The 21609-nt window shown below is 44.9% G+C and overlaps 1 protein-coding gene across 2 annotated transcripts in view; it reads left to right on the forward strand.

Annotated features, from left to right (window-relative positions):
- LOC120999260 (WD repeat containing planar cell polarity effector) overlaps window positions 1-21609 on the forward strand; it is a 470467-nt gene that overhangs the window by 188113 nt on the left and 260745 nt on the right. For both annotated transcript variants that reach the window (XM_040430129.1, XM_040430130.1), the window contains one exon: window positions 12867-13058. In XM_040430129.1, the coding sequence (XP_040286063.1) occupies window positions 12867-13058 (192 nt within the window). The remainder of the gene's footprint in view (window positions 1-12866; window positions 13059-21609) is intronic.

Below are 21609 nucleotides of genomic sequence, written 5' to 3' on the forward strand. Positions count from 1 at the left end.
AGAAGATTCTTCCTTCCCGCCACTGATAGATATAGTTTACACCATGCCTTAATTTTGTTCCGAAACTTAAGTAACAGAGGCTCAAGATTAAGTCGCTCAAATTCCTTAATCTTGGGAGACATGTACACTCACCTAAAGAACTATTAGGAACACCATACTAATACGGTGTTGGACCCCCTTTTGCCTTCAGAACTGCCTTAATTCTACGTGGCATTGATTCAGGTGCACTCAAGGTGCTGATAGCATTCTTTAGAAATGTTGGCCCATATTGATAGGATAGCATCTTGCAGTTGATAGAGATTTGAGGGATGCACATCCAGGGCACGAAGCTCCAGTTCCACTACATCCCAAAGATGCTCTATTGGGTTGAGATCTGGTGACTGTGGGGGCCATTTTAGTACAGTGAACTCATTGTCATGTTCAAGAAACCAATTTGAAATGATTCGAGCTTTGTGACATGGTGCATTATCCTGCTGGAAGTAGCCATCAGAGGATGGATACATGTTCTCATTCTGTTTACGCCAAATTCGGACTCTACCATTTGAATGTATCAACAGAAATCGAGACTCATCAGACCAGGCAACATTTTTCCAGTCTTCAACAGTCCAATTTTGGTGAGCTTGTGCAAATTGTAGCCTCTTTTTCCTATTTGTAGTGGAGATGAGTGGTACCCGGTGGGGTCTTCTGCTGTTGTAGCCCATCCACCTCAAGGTTGTGCGTGTTGTGGCTTCACAAATGCTTTGCTGCATACCTCGGTTGTAACGAGTGGTTATTTCAGTCAACGTTACTCTTCTATCAGCTTGAATCAGTCGGCCCATTCTCCTCTGACCTCTAGCATCCACAAGGCATTTTTGTCCACAGGACTGCCGCATACTGGATGTTTTTTCCTTATCACACCATTCTTTGTAAACCCTAGAAATGGTTGTGCATGAAAATCCCAGTAACTGAGCAGATTGTGAAATACTCAGACCGGCCCGTTTGGCACCAACAAACATGCCACGCTCAAAATTGCTTAAATCACCTTTTTTTACCATTCTGACATTCAGTTTGGAGTTCAGGAGATTGTCTTGACCAGGACCACACCCCTAAATGCATTGAAGCAACTGCCATGTGATTGGTTGACTAAATAATTGCATTAATGAGAAATAGAACAGGTGTTCCTAATACTTCTTTAGGTGAGTGTATATTCCTAAGTATTTAAAAGATTCCACGCAGGGGATACTCCTGTCTGTTATCACACGTGACTTAGCCTGACCATCAATGAGCATCAGCGCAGATTTATGCCAATTTATGGTCAAACCAGACATTTTGCCATACTAGTCAATGATCGACATAACTGTAACCAAAGAGGATTCCGTGTCTCCCAAAAATAGCAGAGTATCATCCGCGTACATCGCCGCTTTGTTTTGCACCTCCCCATACCTAAAGCCCTTGATATTAGGGGATTTGCGTATTGCCGCTGCCAAAGGTTCTATCGCCACTGCAAATAACAGGGGCGACAATGGACACCCCTGGCGTGTGCCCCTCCTCAAATGGAATTTCGTGGACACACCCCCATTCACCCTAATACTCGCTTTGGGGTTAGAATATAGCACTTTCACCCATGAAATTAACGTGCCCCCAAACCCCATATATTCCAAAGTACGCCATAGGAACTGCCACTCTATGCTGTCGAAGGCCTTGGCCGCGTCCAAAGAAAATATAGCTTTGTACCCCATATTATCAGCGGGTACTTGTAGACTAGCAAAGACTCTTCTTATATTAATTATGGTCGATTTTTGGGGCATAAAACCAGTCTGGTCTGGGTGTATAATGGATAATATAACTTTAGAGAGACGATTGGCCAAGACCTTCGCCAGCACCTTAACATCTGTTGCTAATAATGAAATCGGTCTATATGAGTCGGGCAGCGAATGATCCTTATCTGGCTTGGGAATGACCACTATCAACGCCTCTTGCAGGGAGGACGGTAGCACACCCACTTCTAAAGAGTAGTTTAGTACTTTCAACAGCTCAGGGAGCAATGTGTCCGCAAAAGCCTTGTATATCTCCACAGGGAGACCATCAAGACCCGGTGCTTTATCATTGGCCATGGAACCCACTGCTACCCTTAATTCTTCCAATTCAATCGGGGCATCTAGTAACAACCTATCTTCCTGTGACAACTGAGGAAGATCTAACCCCTGCAAAAACCCGTCAATATCAGAGTCTGTGCAAGCTGTCTTTGATGAGTACATGGAAGAGTACAAGTCGCCTAGTACATTTAGTATACCCCCAGTATCTCTCCTCAAGATTCCACTAGAGTCAACCAGACCTGTAATACACAGAGAACCCTGCTGCGCTTTAGCTATCATTGAGAGCATATGTCCCACTTTCTCTCCTTCCGCAAAAAAATTTTGTTTATAAAAGAGACGCTTCCTCTCGGCCACCTGCAGGAGATGACACCTCAAGTCCTCCTGCTTGACTTTTAACTGATTGCTCGTCTCTGTAGAAGGTGCGTTTACAAAGGCTTCCTCTGCCAACTTCATATCTGCATGTGCTTGTATATCTTTTTCTTTAGAGCGGGATTTAATCCTACTAATGGTCTTAATCAGGGTTCCTCTAAAAAAGGCCTTCATAGCCTCCCATACTGTATGTATAGAGGCCGAACTCTCATTATACTGAAAATATTCCCTAAGGGAATGTGCTATATCAGTAGTGTCCCCTATCAGCGTCAACCAAAAAGCGTTCATACGCCAGTACTTTATCCCCGGCCTGGCTTCCCCAGAAATCTCAATTTCTACGCTAAATATAAAATGGTCTGATAAGGACCTGGCCAAATAATCCAATTTCCGGACAAGTGGATACATGTGGGCATTTGCCAGACCCATATCGATTCTTGACAGAGAGCTATAGGTCGATGAGCAACACGAGTATTGTTTATCTCCAGGGTGCGCCTCTCTCCACACGTCTGTCAGCCCTACTTCCTTTATTAGCCTACCAAAGGGAGTCTCGTTATTTCTTCCATCTCTTACCACTACATGACATCTGTCTAAAGTTTCGCTTAATACATTGTTGAAATCTCCAACTATCAGCACTGAAATTCTGGATAGTCTGCCAGAAATTCCAGCAACAATCTCAGAGGTACCGAAGAGTATGGAGGAGGTATGTAAATTGTCGCTAGTACCATTCTCACTCCCTGCAAAATACAATGGATACCTATAAATCTACCTTCTGAATCTACACATTCTTTCAGACATTCAAATTTCACATTTCTATTGACCAAGATACTAACCCCCCTAGAATATGAGGAGAAGACTGAATGCACCGAGTACCCCATCCATGCCTTATTCATTAAATGTATTCTTTGCTTGGTCATGTGCGTCTGGTTGAAATCGTGACAGATATTGAAAGATACTCTGTCGTTTGGTAGCATCCGCCATTCCCCTCACATTCCAACTAAGTATCCTTATGTCTGGCCCCATCATATTGTATTTGATCATATACCTGTCTAGGCAGATGCCTTTAATACCCACATCCAGCAAGGGAGGAGCAGCTCATGAACAGAACCCGCACCCTCTCCCGCTGGAGTACAGCTTTGTACAATTACCCGTTGCAGATCACCAACACCATATAACCCCCTCCCCCCCACCCCTTTACCCTTGTGCAGATAACACATATAAATTGTATATGGAACAAGATATCTTCTGTAACCTAGGGCCAATCGAAAAAACCTGGCCTAACAGTGTCCACAACAATGTACAGTCCCGTGCACCCCGTCTTTTAGGACTGCAATATTACCGGGGAGCTGCGGTCTAATGCACGCTCAACACAGTGTACGTCTCCAGCAACAGGCCCGAGACAACTGAACTTAATCAACAGCTGTATATATATATATGATACGCAGACTGTTCCACATAGACATCACAGACTGCCTGGCAGTTGGTACATGCTTCAAGTGTCCACGTTCTGGCTCTTCAGTCGACGTTCATTCTGGTCCAACCACTTCAGCGCCGCATCTGGGTCTTCAAAAAATACTGCAGATCCATAAGCCACCACTCTCAGCTTGGCGGGAAACAACATAGAATACTGGACTTGTAGGTCACGGAGTCTCCTCTTTATGTCCACAAAGCGGGCCCTCTTTTTCTGTACCTCCGACGAGTAATCAGGAAATATAGAGATCTGTACCCCATTAATCTGCAGGTCAGTATGGGGTCTGGATACTCTCAGTACAGTGTCTCTGTCCCTATAGTGTAGGATCTTAGCAAGTATTGGACGAGGTGGACGTCCAGGCGGTAGTGGTCGAGTTGGAACACGGTGTGCTCGTTCCACCGCATATAAAGCAGAGAGACCCTTGTCTTGGAATTTCTCAGCAATCCACTTTTCTATGAAAAATTGGGATTCTGACCCTCTGTTTTCTCCGGCAACCCCACTAACCGAATATTGTTTCGACGTGAGCGATTTTCAAGATCGTCGGTTTTGGCATACAGCGCCGCTATATCTTTAACTGTTGCTTTACCAGTATCACTCAGCGTTTTGGCGCCATCTTCTAGATCCGACACCCTCCGTTCCACCTCTGTGGTTCTGTCCGCCACTTTGTGTAGATCATGGCGAATTATCGCCATGTCCTCTTTCAGGCTCCCAATATGTAAACTCATAGTCTTAAGCGTGGCGTTGCAGCTTGCGATCGCTGCCATTATATCTTTTAATGTTGGCTCTGCTGTCTCAATCACATGACTGCACTTCACAGAGCATTTACAATGATGGCCAGATTCAGCATCATGTGGGGGCAGAGGTTGCTGTTCCTCCCCAGAGAAGCACTCCGGTGTTGTATTCACCTCTTCTGCGGCCAAATTACACCCCCCGTATCACCCCATGCGCCCCTCAGGGACTTCTGAGGCTTGTGGGCAAATTTCTCCAGCCGCGCTGCCGCTCCCTGGCTTACCGCGGTCAGCATGTCTGCCACGTCTTCTTCCCCGGCGCCATCTTGGATCCGCTCCTCACGCTCCGATCTGAGATTTTGCCTCTTTTCCCCGGCATGTCAGGCTCTGCGGTAGGTAGATCTCCGTCCTCGAAGCTGTTAGGAAGGTCTGTGTGTTAGTGCCGCTTTTTAAAGACAGCCGCTGAACGATTAATGCCAGGATCGTGACCGGAGCACTGGAGACCCGCGTCCTACTCCAGGCGCCGTCAGGCCCCGCCCCCCTAGATTTTCCATTTTAATAATTTTTTTCCGGTTACAAAGCAAGGATTAACAGCCAAACCAAACTCAATATTTATGGCCCTGATTCTGTAGTTTACAGAAACACCCCATATGTGGTCGTAAACCGCTGTACGGGCACACGGCAGGGCGCAGAAGGAAATGAATGCCATACGGTTTTTGGAAGGCAGGTTTTGCTGGACTGGTTTTTTTGACACCATGTCCCATTTGAAGCCCCCCTGATGCACCCCTAGAGTAGAAACTCCAAAGAGTGGCCCCATTTTAGAAACTACAGGATAGGGTGGATATGATTTTTGGTTGCTCTATATTACACTTTTTGTGAGGCAAGATAACAAGAAATAGCTGTTTTGGCACCGTTTTTATTTTTTGTTATTTACAACATTCATCAGACAGGTTAGATTATGTGATATTTTTATAGACCAGGTTGTCACGGATGCGGCGATACCTAATATGTATACTTTTTTTTATTTATGTAAGTTTTACATTATGATTTCATTTTTGAAGCAAAAAAAATCATGTTTTAGTGTTTCCATATTCTGAGAGACATATTTTTATTTATATAAGTTTTACACAATAATATAATTTTTGAAACAAAAAAAAAAATCATGTTTTAGTGTCTCCATATACTGAGAGCCATAGTTTTTTCAGTTTGTGGGCGATTATCTTAGGTAGGGTCTCATTTTTTGCGGGATGAGATGACTGTTAGATTGGCACTATTTTGGGGTGCATATGACTTTTTGATCGCTTGCTATTACACTTTTTGTGATGTAAGGTGACAAAAAATGGTTTATTTAGCACAGTTTTTTTTTTTTTTTTTACGGTGTTCATCTGAGGGGTTAGGTCATGTTATATGTTTCTAGAGCCGGTCGATATGGACGCGGCGATACCTAATATGTATACTTTTATTTTTTCCCCTACTTTTTACCTTTTTTTTTTTTTTTTACTTTATTTGGGGAAAATGACGTTTTTGTTTATTTTTACTTGAAACTTTAAATTTTTTGGGGGGAAAACTTTTTTTTTTAAACTTTTTTTTTTTTTCACTTTATTTTTTGTCCCACTTTGGGACTTGAACTTTTGGGGGTATATTCCTTTACAATGCATTCCAATACTTCTGTATTGGAATGCATTGGCTGTATGAGTAATACTGTGTGTATTACTCATACAGCTTCCGGGGCCTGTGAGATCCAGGGGGCTGGATCTCACAGGCTCTTCACCGGAAGGCAGCGCAGATGCCTCAGGAAGGCATCGCGGGACATTTAGCCGAGGTGCCTGCTCAATGATTTGAGCAGGCACCTTGTTCCGATCACCGCCCGCCGGGGGCAGTGATCGGAACAACACATGACGTACCGGTACGTCATGTGTCCTTAAGGACTCGGGAAACATGCCGTACCGCGACGTAAAGTGTCCGTAAGGGGTTAAAGCAGAGCAAATTATATTGATCCGCGGCAGTATTAAATACATTGTTGACGCATTGCGCCCCCCAGTATTAAAATCATTGGCGGCAGTGGCAACAGAGTCCCCTCACCTTCTCTTATTAGTGCCAGTGGCAGCTTCTGATCGGAGCCCCAGCAGTATAGATGCGGGGCTCCGATTGGTTACCATGGCAGCCAGGAAGCTACTGAAAAAAACAAACTGCATATATCAAGGGGAGAAAAACAGAACTGGATCGCACATCCACAATGCTATGCTTTGATCTAATTAAACTCACTTCTCAGCTACATATTCTCATGCTGTACAAGAGGCATTAGTGTACATTTTGATCACTCACCACGCCAAGGTTGCCTCTTTGAGTGGGACCTACTCTGACAAAAAGGCGCAGCACAATGAGGTGATAAAGCGGCACTGCCTTAGTAGGCGGCGAGACCCAGGAGTCAAACAGCAACCCTGCTGTCTGACAATGCCACCCATGGCACTAGGCCCCACCAACCCACCAGCACAGCGCCACAAAAACAAGGGCCACCACGCAGTACTGCACCATGTGAACAGTTGTCTAACACAACATGTCCATTGCTATCAGGAGCTACAGGTCAATGACCACTTCTATGCAGACTTCTGCGAAATTAAAACCACCTGTGCCGAATGGGAGGCGTGCTGTTACCAGTAATAAAGAAGAAAGATTCAAATTGTATATATTAAGGGGAGAAAAACTGTGGACATGTTGTGTTAGACAACTGTTCACATGGTGCAGTACTGCATGGTGGCCTTTGTTTTTATGGCACTGTGCTGGTGGGTTGGTGGGGCCCAGTGCCATGGGTGGGATTGTCGGACAGCAGGGTTGCTGTTTGACTCCTGAGTCATGCTGCCTACTAGGGCAGTGCCGTGTTGTCACCGCATTGTGCAGTTTTTTTTGTCAGAGTAGGTCCTACTCAAAGAGGCGACCTTGGCGTGGTGAGTGGCCGTATGCCTTTTAATCAAAACGTTCACTAATACCTCTTGTACAGCATGCAGTATAATGGGCTGTACACTTTAATATTGCGCTGAGAAGCGAGTTTAATTAGATCATAGCATAGCATTGTGGATGTGCGATCCAGTTCTGTTTTTCTCCCCTTGATAGATATATATAACACACACCAAAATATTAAGTATAAATCACCCCTTTCCGAATGTTACATATAAAATATATAAACAATAAAAAATTAAAATATTACATATTGCCACGTCCGAAGAGGCCAATCTAATAAAATATAAAAAAATATCTCCTATGCGGTGAACGCCATAAAAGAAAAGAAAAACTGCACTATTTTCTTCTTTTTTTTTTTTTTGTCACCTTGTCCCCCCAAAAAATAGGTTAGGACTGTTCGATTATGGGTCAGACATTCCATAAAATGCGAATGCACGTGGCTTTTTTTGGCATTTTATTTTTTTTCACGTGTGGTATTGAATGGTATCGAGTATCGCAATACTTTTTTATGATATCGAAACCGAATCAAAATTTTGGTATCAAAACAACCCCAGTGAGCACTTTGACCCAACAGGTCTGTGAAAATAAAAAAAATAATTTTTTTGCAAGAAAATGGTGCTTTAACCCCAAAATTTCTTTTTCACAAAAGATAACCAGAGAATAGCCCCCACAATTTGCTACCCATTTTCTGCTGAACACCGTAACACGCCAATGGTATTCAAACGCCAGGGCTCAGAAGGGAAGGTGCAGGATCTGGATTTTCTAACATGGAATTTTCTGTCATGGTTTTTAAGAGTGATAACTTTTTAATTTTTTTTTGTTGATTGATCTGTGTGAGGGCTTATTTTGAAAGTGAATGGTCTGACTGAGAAAGTCAAGAAAGGCTGTTAAAAGTCCAAAGAGGACGTTAAAGAGTCAGGGCAGCAATTGGATACATGGAGTGACTTAAAAAATTGATATCCAGAACACCACTCACAGATTTTTTTTATTAAAAAAAAATAACATAGGATGTTCACATATAGGTTGTTAATATTTGTCCCAGTATGAGTACTTAAAGAGGACCTGTCACCTCTCCTGACGTGCCTGTTTTAATAGCTTCATGCACTCCCCATGTAATAACAATTCTGGAGCATTTATTCTTATGGTTCTATGTTGTGCCATTTCTTTATTTTTTCTACTAGAAGTTATGAATGAATTGCTATTAGACTTCAGTAAGGTTACAGAGGGGTGGTAAGTTGGGGGTGTGTACCTGCAAAAATTGAAAATTTACAAACATCTCCTAGCAACCATCAGTGAAAACCGCATTGCATCAGAACAGCATCCGGACTATAGAACAAACTGCGATTTTTATATTTATTTTTTGCCTCCTTTTTCCTTTTTTTCCAGAAATGATGTGTGAAAAACAACGCTCATGTGCACAGACCCAATGAAATGAATGGGTCAGTATTCAGTGCGGGTGCTATGCTTTCATGCATGGAATATTCTACTCGTGTGAAAGAGGCCTTATACACAGTTTCGTTCAGGCTTTTTATTTTGCTTTTAAACAACATTATTTTCATGCTTTTTAAAATTTGTCTTTTGAGCGGCGTTTCTTTAGTTGCACATTTTTGTAGTCTGGGTTTTTTTCCCTCCAAAGAAGCCTATTGAAAGGCTCCTGTAAAAATTCCGGGCCGACAGCATGCTGGTTTTAAAAACACGCATGGACTAAAATAAAGCACCAAAAGTGAAGAAAACCTGAAAAGAGACTGCAAGAAATGGCAGGGAAAATGCCTCAAATTATTCCAGCATTTTTTTCCCCTAAAAACCCAGTGGGTACAATGTATCATGTTTGTACAGCCATTTTCTGGTGTAGAAAAGTAAAAACCAATTGCTAGAATTTGCAACTTTTGCTGTTCTGCACCATGCACCACTTCACGTCACTTTTTTTTTTTTTTTTTTAAGTAGCATAATCACTCTAGTTGGACTGGGGAGGGTCATAGAAAAATAGGAATATAATTTGTAGACAATAGTATAAGATATAATGTGCACCAAATTTAACAAACATTGTGCAACACCTTTCACCATTTCAAAATCAAAGAAAAACTGACTTCAAAAAGTCCCATCATTATACATTCCCCTTATATGTAAAACCACCCTGTTAGAACCTTGTGCGGATGGTTTCACACTAGGTTTCTTTAACACAAAAGCTGCCTGATTTTTCTTTTTTTTTTTTATTAACCCCTTATTAACCAGCCTGTTTTAGGCCTCAATGACCGGAGATTGTTTTCATTTTTTCATCTTCACATTCCTAGAGCTATAACTTTTTTTATTATTCCATCTATGTAGCCATATAAAGCTTTTTTTTTTTTTTTTGCAGGACAAATTACTTTTATTAACTCTTTGTGGGGGGGAGATGGGAAAAACAGCAATACTGCTACTGAGTTTGTACATAATAAATTTTGTGGCGTTTATTTTTCGGTATCAATAACAGGATAACTTTATTTTCAGTGCGATTACAGCGATACCAAATACATATACGGTAGCTGTTTTTTAACCCTTTTTTTTTTTACTTTTAGACTAATAAAACACAATAAGAAAATGTCGCCGCATCCCAAGACCCATAGGGTTTTATTTCTACAGAGCTGTGTAAAGTCTTGATTTTTGCATGATGACTTGTACTGTAATTTTGATGGGTTTCTTATTTTGATTCATTATACTTTTTGATTGCTTTTTATTCCAGTTTTTAATGGCAAATATGCAAAATGCATCAATTCTGGCTTTTTATTAATTTTATTTTTTTATGGCGTTGACCAAAGGGGATAAATCACATGATAATTGCACAGTGTGGGTCATAATAGATACCAAATATGTGGTGGCTATTTTCTTTTTGCAGTACATTTGAAAAGCATTTTTTCAATGAAAAAAGGTACATTTTTTAGCTTGGAATTTTAAAAAATTTCTAAATTCATTTATCTTTATTTTTTTTTTTAACTATTTAATAGTCCCACAAGGGGATTATAATAGGTGATCTTTTGATCGCTTCTAAAATACATTGCACTATTCCTATAGAGCACAGGGGTGTGGAAATAAATTTAGCAGGGGCTCGATCTACTTGTCCCTCATGACAATCTACTTGTCCTGATACAAAAAATTCTTTTAAATCAAAACCATATTTCAATGGACCGCCACGCTTCCTTATGCAGGGAGGTGGCTGGCTTGCGTTCCAGTCTTTGTGGTGTGAAATGACTCTAAGTTTAGTCCTCGTCCACACCAGATAATTCTGTCCAGAATGCACTACATCGCGGCCGGCTCACTATGTTGTGGGGCAGAAGGGGGTGTGACGATCCATTGAAGTGAATGGAACTGTAGCCACAGCCGCAGGCGATCGGATGCACGTGATCGCAAGGCACAATTATGCCTGAGGTCCGGTCAAAATGCTGCTTGCAGCATTTTGTTTGGACTGGACCCTAGGCTTAATGTGCCTTGCGATCCTGTGCAGCCGATCGCATTGCAGCCGTTGGGCATGGTTATGGTGCCAATCACTTCAACAGACCACTACGCCCCCTTCTGCCCCACAATATAGTTAGCCGGCCGCAATGCGGTGCAGTGCATTCTGGACAGAATAAGGCCGGAACGCACTGCCTGGTGTGAATGAGGCCTTAATGTGATCACAGCTCCCTGTCAGAGGTCGGGTGCCGGGAATGTTTCTACAATGTTTTACTCCCCCCCCCCCCCCCCCGGTATTAAAATCATTAGTGGGCAGTGCGCCTCCCCCTCCCCAGTATTAAAATCATTGGTCAGTTACTAAGCTACTAAGCAGCATTATACTTACATGCCCTGTGGCCGCCCCGGCGCTCCTTCTTGTAACTCACAGGTCTGTGCAGCGCATTGCTCATGCTTATAGCAATGCGCCGCACAGACCTGTGAGTTACAAGAAGAAGGAGCGCGGGGTGGCCACAGCGCATGTAAGTATAATGCTGCTGAGTAACTGACCATGGCAGACAAGACTGGCTGCGTCCTGGCTGCCATGGTAACCGATCTGAGCACCAGTATTACACTGCTGGGACTCCGATCGGAACTGCTGCTGCCACCAATGATGGAGGGGGGAGGGCGCACTGCCCACCAATGATTTTAATACTGCCCAACAATGCAAACATTGTAGAAACATTCCCGGCACCCGACCTCTGACAGGGAGCTGCCATCCGCGCAATTAACCCCTCAGGGGCCGCGGATGGCAGGTGTGTCCCCATCACCATAGGAACACCTCGGGTTTAGAATATACCATCGGACCTGAGTTTTCTCCAATCTGATGGTATATTTTAACTTCAAGCGTCCCCATCACCATGGGAACGGCTCTGACCGGGTTCGCTTAACTCTAGTCACCGCCGCTCCACGCCCTCAGCTCATCGCTGATCCACTACTCCACAAAGCCATCTCAGCCCTGCTACTTGCCCGCAGCAGGGCTAAGCTACTGAACAAACTACCTGCCTGGCGCCCAGAACCGCATTTCCTGGGCATCGGGCGATACGATTTCCACACCCCTGAGTGCAGTGTATTTTAATGTCAGTGCAATATTGACATTAATCATCAGGCCTCATCAGAGAGGTGCAGCCTGCTAGGAAATGCGGGAGGCAGGTCTGAGGCCTTCACTAAGCCCAGGCCTGCCTGCACTGAGATTGGCACCCAGCGATCTCATTTGTGGGGTGTTGATGGTAAACAGAAGGAGTCAGCCGCCTCTGTAACTGCTTACATGCCGCGAGTGCTGTTGCCCACAGCATGTGGGGGATTAAATGGCTTGGATCGGCATTCCTGCACGGGAGACCCTCTGCTCTCCACTGCATGGGAGACCCTTGGAGAGCTTAGACTGGCTGCGGCCCAGCCTAAGGCCTCTTAGTGACTGTTGAAAAAAGGCATGAAAAAGATGACGTGACTAGGAATATCAGCCAAACCAAAAAGACCCACTTGGATGATACTCCTAATCATGTCTTGAGTCTCTTTAATGTCGGACATTGACTTACAGGGAAGCAAGCTATTGGTGGCACCAGAGAGGTAGAGTTCTTCTGTCTGGAGGAGAGGTGTTATACATGGTGGTAATTTGCCAAGGAGATAAAGGGTGAATGCATGTTTATGGGGTAGCTGTCTAGCTTTTTATGGCCTGCTCTATTGGTTGACGATAATAGAATATTTGTGTTGTAGCCTATGCAAAATCTCTATGTAACTGTTGTAAATCAGTGAATGTAAATCACATAACAATCCTTTCACTTTTGTATTCTTTTTCTTTCCCCATAGGTCACATATGTTGATATGCCAGGACCTAAAGTTCGGCACCTCAATCGTCGCCTTGTGATAAATTGTGTACAGGATCTTGCCATTTGTTGGTGGCAAGTACCTGCTGATGATATCTGGCCTTGGGCTCCAATATCAAGTGAAAAAGACAGGGCTAACCTAGTCCTGTTAGACTGTTCTAATAACAGACTAGAGGTAAGATCTGGTGTATGAAATGCTAACTAGTCAACCTGCCGCCCCATTCCTCACCGCATTCATGGCAGCCTCATTTCCCTGGATACAACCACCCTGCAATACATCATATAGGAGAAAGCACCATCCTATGTGTGCTCCCGGCCACCAGAGAGGCTGGCTCTTTTTTCTATAGTGTGCAAGCACGGCCACTGCTGCTGGATTGCAGGGTGGTCATAACCTCTGGAAATGAGCAGTGTATAATGTGATGGAAAAATGAATCCAGCCAGCAAAGAAAGCAATATGCACAATCACATTACATTAGGAAGTGCCTTGTAGGGATCGACCGATTATCGGTTTTACCAATATTATCTGCCGATATTCAGGATTTTTAACGTTATCGGCATCTATTTTGCCGATATACTGATAACGTATGGGGAAAAAGGATCGCGCTGGTGACAGCGCTCTCCGTGTTCCCTCAGCAGCACAGGGGAGAAGGAAGCAGTGTCTCCCTCCCCCTGTGCTGCTGCCGTTGCCACCAATGAGAGGAGGAAGGACAAGAGAAGGGGAGGGGCTGTGGCCACTGCGCCACCAATGAAGATAACTCTCTCATTAATTCCTTTACAGGAGGAGGGAGCTGGCTGCAGAATCACATAGCCGGCTCCCAACCTCTATGACAAGTAGCTGCGATCTGCGGTAATTAACCCCTCAGGTGCCGCCGATTGCAGCTAACGCTCATGGAGGTCGGGAGCCGACTATGTGATTCTGCAGCCAGCTCCCGCCTCCTGTATATGAATGAATGAGAGAGTTATCTTCAATGGTGGCGCAGTGCGCCCCCCCAAACCCCAGTATTAAAACATTGGTGGCGCAGTGCGCCCCCCCACCACCCAAGCCCAGTATTAAAACATTGGAGGTGCAGTGCGCCCCCCCCCCACCACCCAAGCCCAGTATTAAAACATTGGTGGCGCAGTGCGCCCCCTCTCCCCCCAACCCCAGTATTCAAGACATTGGTGGCGCAGTGACAGTGTGAAGTCCTATTCACCCTGATAGAGCTCTATCAGGGTGAATAGGACAAGGGTACTAGTCCCTAAGGGGGCTAATAGTTAAAAAAAAAAAAAAAAAAAAAAAAAAAAAAAACAACAACACCAAAATATTAATTATAAATGAAAAAGAAAGATTCACAAGAAAATAAACTACACGTAACAATAAACATATTCATTTTCAGCATTCATTTTATTTTTTTTTTTATGGAAATTTACAGAATATCGGTATAAATTATCGGATATCGGCCCTAAAAAATCTAAGTTGGTCGATCCCTAGTGCCTTGTATTAACTTTCTCTACATGATAAATGCCATTTGCTGAAGTGAGACTCTACATTTATTCCGATATCTGAGTAATACACTTTGAGTTGCTTTTGGTTCATTGGTCCTACATTTCCTACATTTCCTTGGTTGGACAAATTGTGTCCCAGTATAGAACTCCAGCCAAATAAAAATGGAAAAGAGACAATAAAAACTAAATTTCCTGATCCACTTGGGTTTTTGATTATACAGGGTGACCCATGAAAAAGTAGTCCGCCTCCAATATCTCCAAATCAAACTGCCAAAAAGTAAATGTCTTAGTTGTCCATAGCAACCAGTCAGAGCTCAGCTTTTAGTTCCTACAGGGCTCTCAAAAATGAGAGCTGAGCTCTGATTGGTTGCTATGGACAACTAAGACATATTTACTATTCGACTTTGATTTGAAGGTATTGGAGGCAGGCTACTTTTTTGTGGGCCACACTGTATAAAAAAGTAGGGGAAAAGGGAAGAGAGACAGGAAAGTAGAAGAAAGAAAAAAGGGTCTCCAGAAGAAAGAACTTCTCAGATGGAGCTATACAGTGTTACAGTGCTCTAGAAAGATACCATTTGAATTGAATAATTATGGAAGTCCTGGTATTCTGTGGATTTTTAAAATCTCTTCCAGTATTACCAGGTTTTGAAAAATATGTCGTATGTGTCATGCCAATCTGTGAGAAATGGACAACAATTCTGCTAACTTTTATTATCTGTGTGTTTTATACCTGTCGTGTGATCCCATATACACTCACCTTAAAGAATTATTAGGAACATCTGTTCTTTTTCTCATTAATGCAATTATCTAGTCAACCAATCACATGGCAGTTGCTTCAATGCATTTAGGGGGGTGGTCCTGGTCAAGACAATCTCCTGAACTCCAAACTGAATGTCAGAATGGGAAAGAAAGGTGATTTAAGCAATTTTGAGCGTGGCATGGTTGTTGGTGCCAGACGGGCCGGTCTGAGTATTTCACAATCTGCTCAGTTACTGGGATTTTCACACACAACCATTTCTAGGGTTTACAAAGAATGGTGTGAAAAGGGAAAAACATCCGGTATGCGGCAGTCCTGTGGGCAAAAATGCCTTGTGGATGCTAGAGGTCAGAGGAGAATGGGCCGTCTGATTCAAGCTGATAGAATAGCAACGTTGACTGAAATAACCACTCGTTACAACCGAGGTATGCAGCAAAGCATTTGTGAAGCCACAACACGCACAAACTTGAGGCGGATGGGCTATAACAGCAGAAGACCCCACCGGGTACCACTCATCTCCACTACAAATAGGAAAAAGAGGCTACAATTTGCACGAGCTCACCAAAATTGGACTGTTGAAGACTGGAAAAATGTTGCCTGGTCTGATGAGTCTCGATTTCTGTTGAGACATTCAAATGGTAGAGTCCGAATTTGGCGTAAACAAAATGAGAACATGTATCCATCCTCTTATGGCTACTTCCAGCAGGATAATGCACCATGTCACAAAGCTCGAATCATTTCAAATTGGTTTCTTGAACATGACAATGAGTTCACTGTACTAAAATGGCCCCCACAGTCACCAGATCTCAACCCAATAGAGCATCTTTGGGATGTGGTGGAACGGGAGCTTCGTGCCCTGGATGTGCATCCCTCAAATCTCCATCAACTGCAAGATGCTATCCTATCAATATGGGCCAACATTTCTAAAGAATGCTATCAGCACCTTGTTGAATCAATGCCACGTAGAATTAAGGCAGTTCTGAAGGCAAAAGGGGGTCCAACACCGTATTAGTATGGTGTTCCTAATAATTCTTTAGGTGAGTGTATGTTCATGCCATTCTGTGATTGTATGTGCCGTTTCGTCTGGGCCTAAAGGCCGAATATGCACGGACCTTGGAGGAAATCAGTTTATCACCTGAATGTTAAAAAACTGGCCCTTTGCAAGTAGTAATGAAGTTGGTTCCTGGTAATGCAGACACATTTACAGCATGGAACCTCACCTAGCAGGGGTTCAGAAGCTTTTCAGATACAGTGCCAGAGGATATAGAAAATATCTCATAAGTAGGGTTGAGTGAACCCGTGGAAGTTCAGGTTCGCAGGGTTCGGCCGAACTTCAGGTCAAAGTTCGGGTCAATGGGGACCCGAACTTCACTTTATTATTTTCCGTTATAACATGGTTATAACGGAAAGTTAGAGCATTCTTAAAACAGAATGCTAAATAAAATGTCTATTAAAAAAAAAAGCTAAAAAAAAGTCTATAAAAAAAAACAAAAACAACTCAACTCATCCACTTGGTCACGCAGCCGGTATCTTCTTTTCTTAAGGACCTGCAGTGACGTCACCGCGCTCATCACGTGGTGAGCGCAGTGACGTCACCGCAGGTCCCGCTGAATGAAGCAGGACCTTCGATGACTTCACCGCACTCACCACAGGTCCTGAAGAAAAGAAGATACCGGCTGCGCGAATATCCATTAATGTGGACGGGAAGCCATGTTTTAATAATATTTCAAGAGAGGTGGAGCATGCACAGGTAATGAGAGCCATCCCAGAAGGCTGGGACAGAATAGGAGGGAGACTCCTCTCAGCTCCAACCTCTGCCGAATGGGTATAAAATGGGTATAACAATGAACTATTGGGAGCATTTCTTGGACACAATTTAGGGATCCGATCAACAATGGGTTGTGTTCCACTTTCCTCCTGTCCCCCGGAAACCAGAAGGATCTTTGACCACACAATTCATTGAGTAAGAACCTTTCTGCTTTTTATCCTTTTTATTTTTATACTGTTTTGTGCACGTTTATGTATGTCTTATTTCTTTTAACTTTTTGTAACTAAGTACTGTACCTTTTTAGTACATTAAAGCACATCTTTAAAGGTTTTGCCTTGTGCCCTGAACGAGCCCAGTAACCTAAATTTTTTTAGTTTTTGAGTGTGGTTTGCGTTACCGTGTATTTGCTATACATGTGGCCTGTGCCACTGTGAGCCTTCTTGCGAGTGGGGCGCTGTGGGATTTTCTATGAGCCCTTAATTAATCGGTGTATTGATTTAAATTACATAGATGGTGGCAGCGTGTTGGGGTGCATGAGAGGCTGTGTCAGGGTGTGATCGAGGCTCAATCTGAGGCCTCTGTGTAGGGGCGCGAGACATTGAGTGCGTGAAATAGATCAACCCTTGGCAGTCGCACCCAGGTCACGTGACAGGGCGGTTCCCGTACGTGACATAAATTGGTGTGCAGCGGTGGGATAGTCATTGTTTATCTTTGACTGGGGTGTTAGTGCCTGGTTAATGCAATTATTCCTGACAATAACGGCTGGTAGGGACCTTGCAAGGTAGACCAGCACACAAGGCAAAACGCAGTACTAAATTTTTGTATTGAGACATATGTGCAAAACAGTCCCCTCCTTCTTGTTTTTCTTTCTCTATCTTTTTATTTTTCACACAACGTGTACAAAGATGGCTGCCTCATCGTACAGACGGTATGCGAAGGATGTGCTTGCTGCACAATGTGAGGAGAGAGGAATCTCCGTTATCGGCAAGAACAAAGAGCAGCTAATTAAAGCTCTTGTCCGGGAGGATCAGACCCAAGGGAGGACTCTAGACCAGGGAGGTTGCAGTCCTGCTTCAGAAACTGGAATGGCTGTGGAAGACACCCCAGCAGGACTCACAGTTCACATACGGATAGCGCTATGGAGGCTTATCTACAAAGTGTTTTGAATTTTGGATCTTGATACAAAGTTACAGTTGATGCAAAAATATCAAGAGAAAGAAGCTGCAGATAGGCTTGCAGAGCGGGAGGCTGCAAAGAGACAAGCCAAGAGACAGTACCAGCTGGACTTAGCCCTGCTCCAAAGTACTGGTTCTACTTCGTCCGGGAGCAGCGAGTCCAGCAGCACCACGGTGTTCAAGCCTCGTCCAAAGCACTTCCCTACTATGGACAAGGATGCCGACTTGGACACTTTCCTGCCGGGATTTGAAAAGACTTGCCGACAGTACCAGCTACCAAGGGAACAGTGGGCCCGATACCTGACACCAGCTCTCAGGGGAAAAGCCCTTGAGGTGTTTGCAGCTCTTCCTCATGACCAGGATGGTGACTATGATGCCATAAAGCAAGCCTTGATCAGGAAATACAATCTCGCCCCAGAGGTTTATCGCAGACGATTCAGGACACTACAACGCAGGCCCAATGATAGCTATTCGGAACTACTAGATGGCCTGAGGACTAACCTTTATCAGTGGGTCCGTGGATTATCCATCACCACATTTGAGGAACTGCGGGATTTAATGGTGAAAGATCAGTTTTTACACCTTTGCCCCTTTGGAAGTGTGACAATTCATTATGGACCGGGAGCCCAAGGATGCCACCCAGGCAGCGAGACTGGCGGATACCTATGTTTCCAACCGTGAATCCACTTCACGAAAGCCTCCTGGTGCCAGCTGGAAAGGGGGTAAGCAGACCGCAAGCACCCTTCTACTCACCAACCGATCCTCAGGGCGAGCAGCTCCTATTATCCCCCATCAGACCTACAGTTGATTCCTGCAAATGTTTTACCTGCGACCAAGTAGGACATGTAAGCCGTAACTGCCCTCAGAATAGGAAACCCAGTATGCCCATGGAACCTAGTGGATCAACTTCGACTGTCCTATTTGTCAAGAGAACAGAGGGCAGGAATGATGATCACATGCGATCTGTCACCGTCGGCAACCAGGTCACTATCGGACTGCGAGATACTGGAGCAGAAGTCACCCTAGTGCGTCCTGAACTAGTCCCGCCCAAAGATATACTCCCTGGACAAACCTTGGCTGTGAAAGGAGTAGGCAGGGGCGGACTGAGAACCCTCAGGGCCCCCGGGCAAAATAAATCAAGGGCCCCCCTTACAGGCCCCACCCATGTTCTGCTGCAAGCCCCACCCTTGTCCCGCCTCCATGCCCCGCCTCCAGCCACACCCTACACAATCTTTAATAAGATTTCAAAGTTAGGGTCCATTCACACGTCCGTTGTTTCTTTCCTGATCTGTTCCGTTTTTTGCGGAAGAGATCTGGACCAGATCTGGACCCATTCATTTTCAATGGGTCCTGAAAAAAATCGGACAGCTCAATGTCTGATTTTTTTTCAGGACCCATTGAAAATGAATAGGTCCAGATCTGGTCCAGATCTGTTCCGCAAAAAACGGAACAGATCAGGAAAGAAACAACGGATGTGTGAATGGACCCTTAAAGCGACACAAAAGGCACCCAGACCACTTCAGCTCAATGAAGTGGTCTGGGTACAGTGTCCCTTTTGCAAATCGAGCTGCAATGTTCTAGAGAAACTGCATTGTTTACGTTCCAGCAATAAGTCAGCCTCTAGTGGCAGCCACCTGAGGGCTTCCTGGAGTAAAACAGACCTTTGGTCTGGTATCTGACGCTGGACGTCCTCACACTCTGCATGATGACCTCCAGGGTCAGATTTTTCCCCATAGGAAATCATTGATTCAATGTCATTCACTTCGGTGCGGGATCACTCGCTGCAGGACGGGATTGCGCACCGAAGTGACTGAACTCATTCCCGCGCAGCCCACAAGTAGCGGACCAATTACAAGAGGGGTGGGGAATAGCCAAATTAAAAAATATTTTGAACCAAAAGGTGTTATGGGGGCTCTGTGGATGGCACTGCTATGGGGGCTCTGTGGATGGCACTGTTGTGGGGGCTCTGTGGGTGGCACTGTTGTGGGGGCTCTGTGGGTGGCACTGTTGTGGGGGCTCTGTGGGTGGCACTGTTGTGGGGGCTCTGTGGGTGCTCTGTGGGTGGCACTGTTGTGGGGGCTCTGTGGGTGGCACTGTTGTGGGGGCTCTGTGGGTGGCACTGTTGTGGTGGCTCTGTGGGTGGCACTGTTGTGGTGGCTCTGTGGGTGGCACTGTTGTGGGGGCTCTGTAGGTGGCACTGTTGTGGGGGGGGATCTGTGGGTGACACATATATAGCACCTTATGCTATATATGTGTCATCCACAGATCCCCCCATAACAGTGTCCCTGTGAGTGAATGATCCCCAATACAGGGTCTGGGGGCCGGCATCTGGTGCTGTAATGGCAGCGGGGCCCGGTGCAGTCACTGTATTCTATTACACCGGGCCCCGCTCACTGTAATACTAATATTCATATGTGAACAACTTGAAATCCTCTGCGATCCTCTCCCTCTCTGTACTCACAAACTCAGTAGCAGGCCGGGCGGCAGCGCAACTCACTGACGTCACGCGCCTGCTCCTCCCATTTTATGAATGAAGCAGGAGGAGCAGGCGTGTGACGTCAGTGAGTTACGCTGCCGCCCGGCCTGCTACTGAGTAAGTACAGAGAGGGAGAGGATCGCAGAGGATTTCAAGTTGTTCACATATGAATATTAGTATTACAGTGAGCGGGGCCCGGTGTAATAGAATACAGTGACTGCACCGGGCCCCGCTGCCATTACCAGGCCAGCATAACATTCGGAATCGGGGTGCTGGGCACAGTGCTCCAGACTAAAAAAAATACCTAGTAGCCATTGGCTCCTGAACTGAAAAATTTAGGAGCCAAATTACATTTTTAGTCGCCAAATCAAAACTGAATCAAAATTTTGGTATCGTGACAACGCTACGCCGATCAGATTGGCGTAGGGTTGTTTCGATACCAAAGTTTTGATTCGCTTTCGTCACCATAAAAAAGTATTGCGATACTCAATACCGTGCAAAAAAAAAAAACACCAATGAAGATAACTGAGCTGTTAATACAAATACAGGAGGCGGGTGCCGGAATCAAATAGCTGGCACCCGACCTCTATGACAGGGAGCTGCGATCAGCGGCAGTTAACCCCTTCGGTGCAGCTCCCTGTCATAGAGGTCGGGTGCCGGCTATTTGATTCCGGCACCCGCCTCCTGTATTTGTATTAACAGCTCAGTTATCTTCATTGGCCACAGCCCCTCCCCCTGTCCCTCTTCTTATTGGCCGCGGCAGCAGCAGCACAGGGGGAGGGAGAGACTCTTCCACTGCGCTGCTGATAATAAATAATATTATTCTGCGGCGGGCCCCCATCCCGCCCGGGCCCTCGGACCATGCCCAAAGTGCCCGACCGGTCAGTCCGCCCCTGGGAGTAGGAGAGATGAACCCTGCCATACCCATGGGACGAGTATTCTTGGATTGGGGTGCTGGTCATGGGGTTTGGACTATGGGAGTTAGCAATGCCATCCCTACTGGTGTATTGCTGGGAACCAACTTGGGGCGGATGGTGTCCCAATGTGTCTACACCAAACGGGGAG

The sequence above is a fragment of the Bufo bufo genome, chromosome 4 (assembly GCF_905171765.1).
Source record: "Bufo bufo chromosome 4, aBufBuf1.1, whole genome shotgun sequence".
NCBI lineage: Eukaryota > Metazoa > Chordata > Amphibia > Anura > Bufonidae > Bufo > Bufo bufo.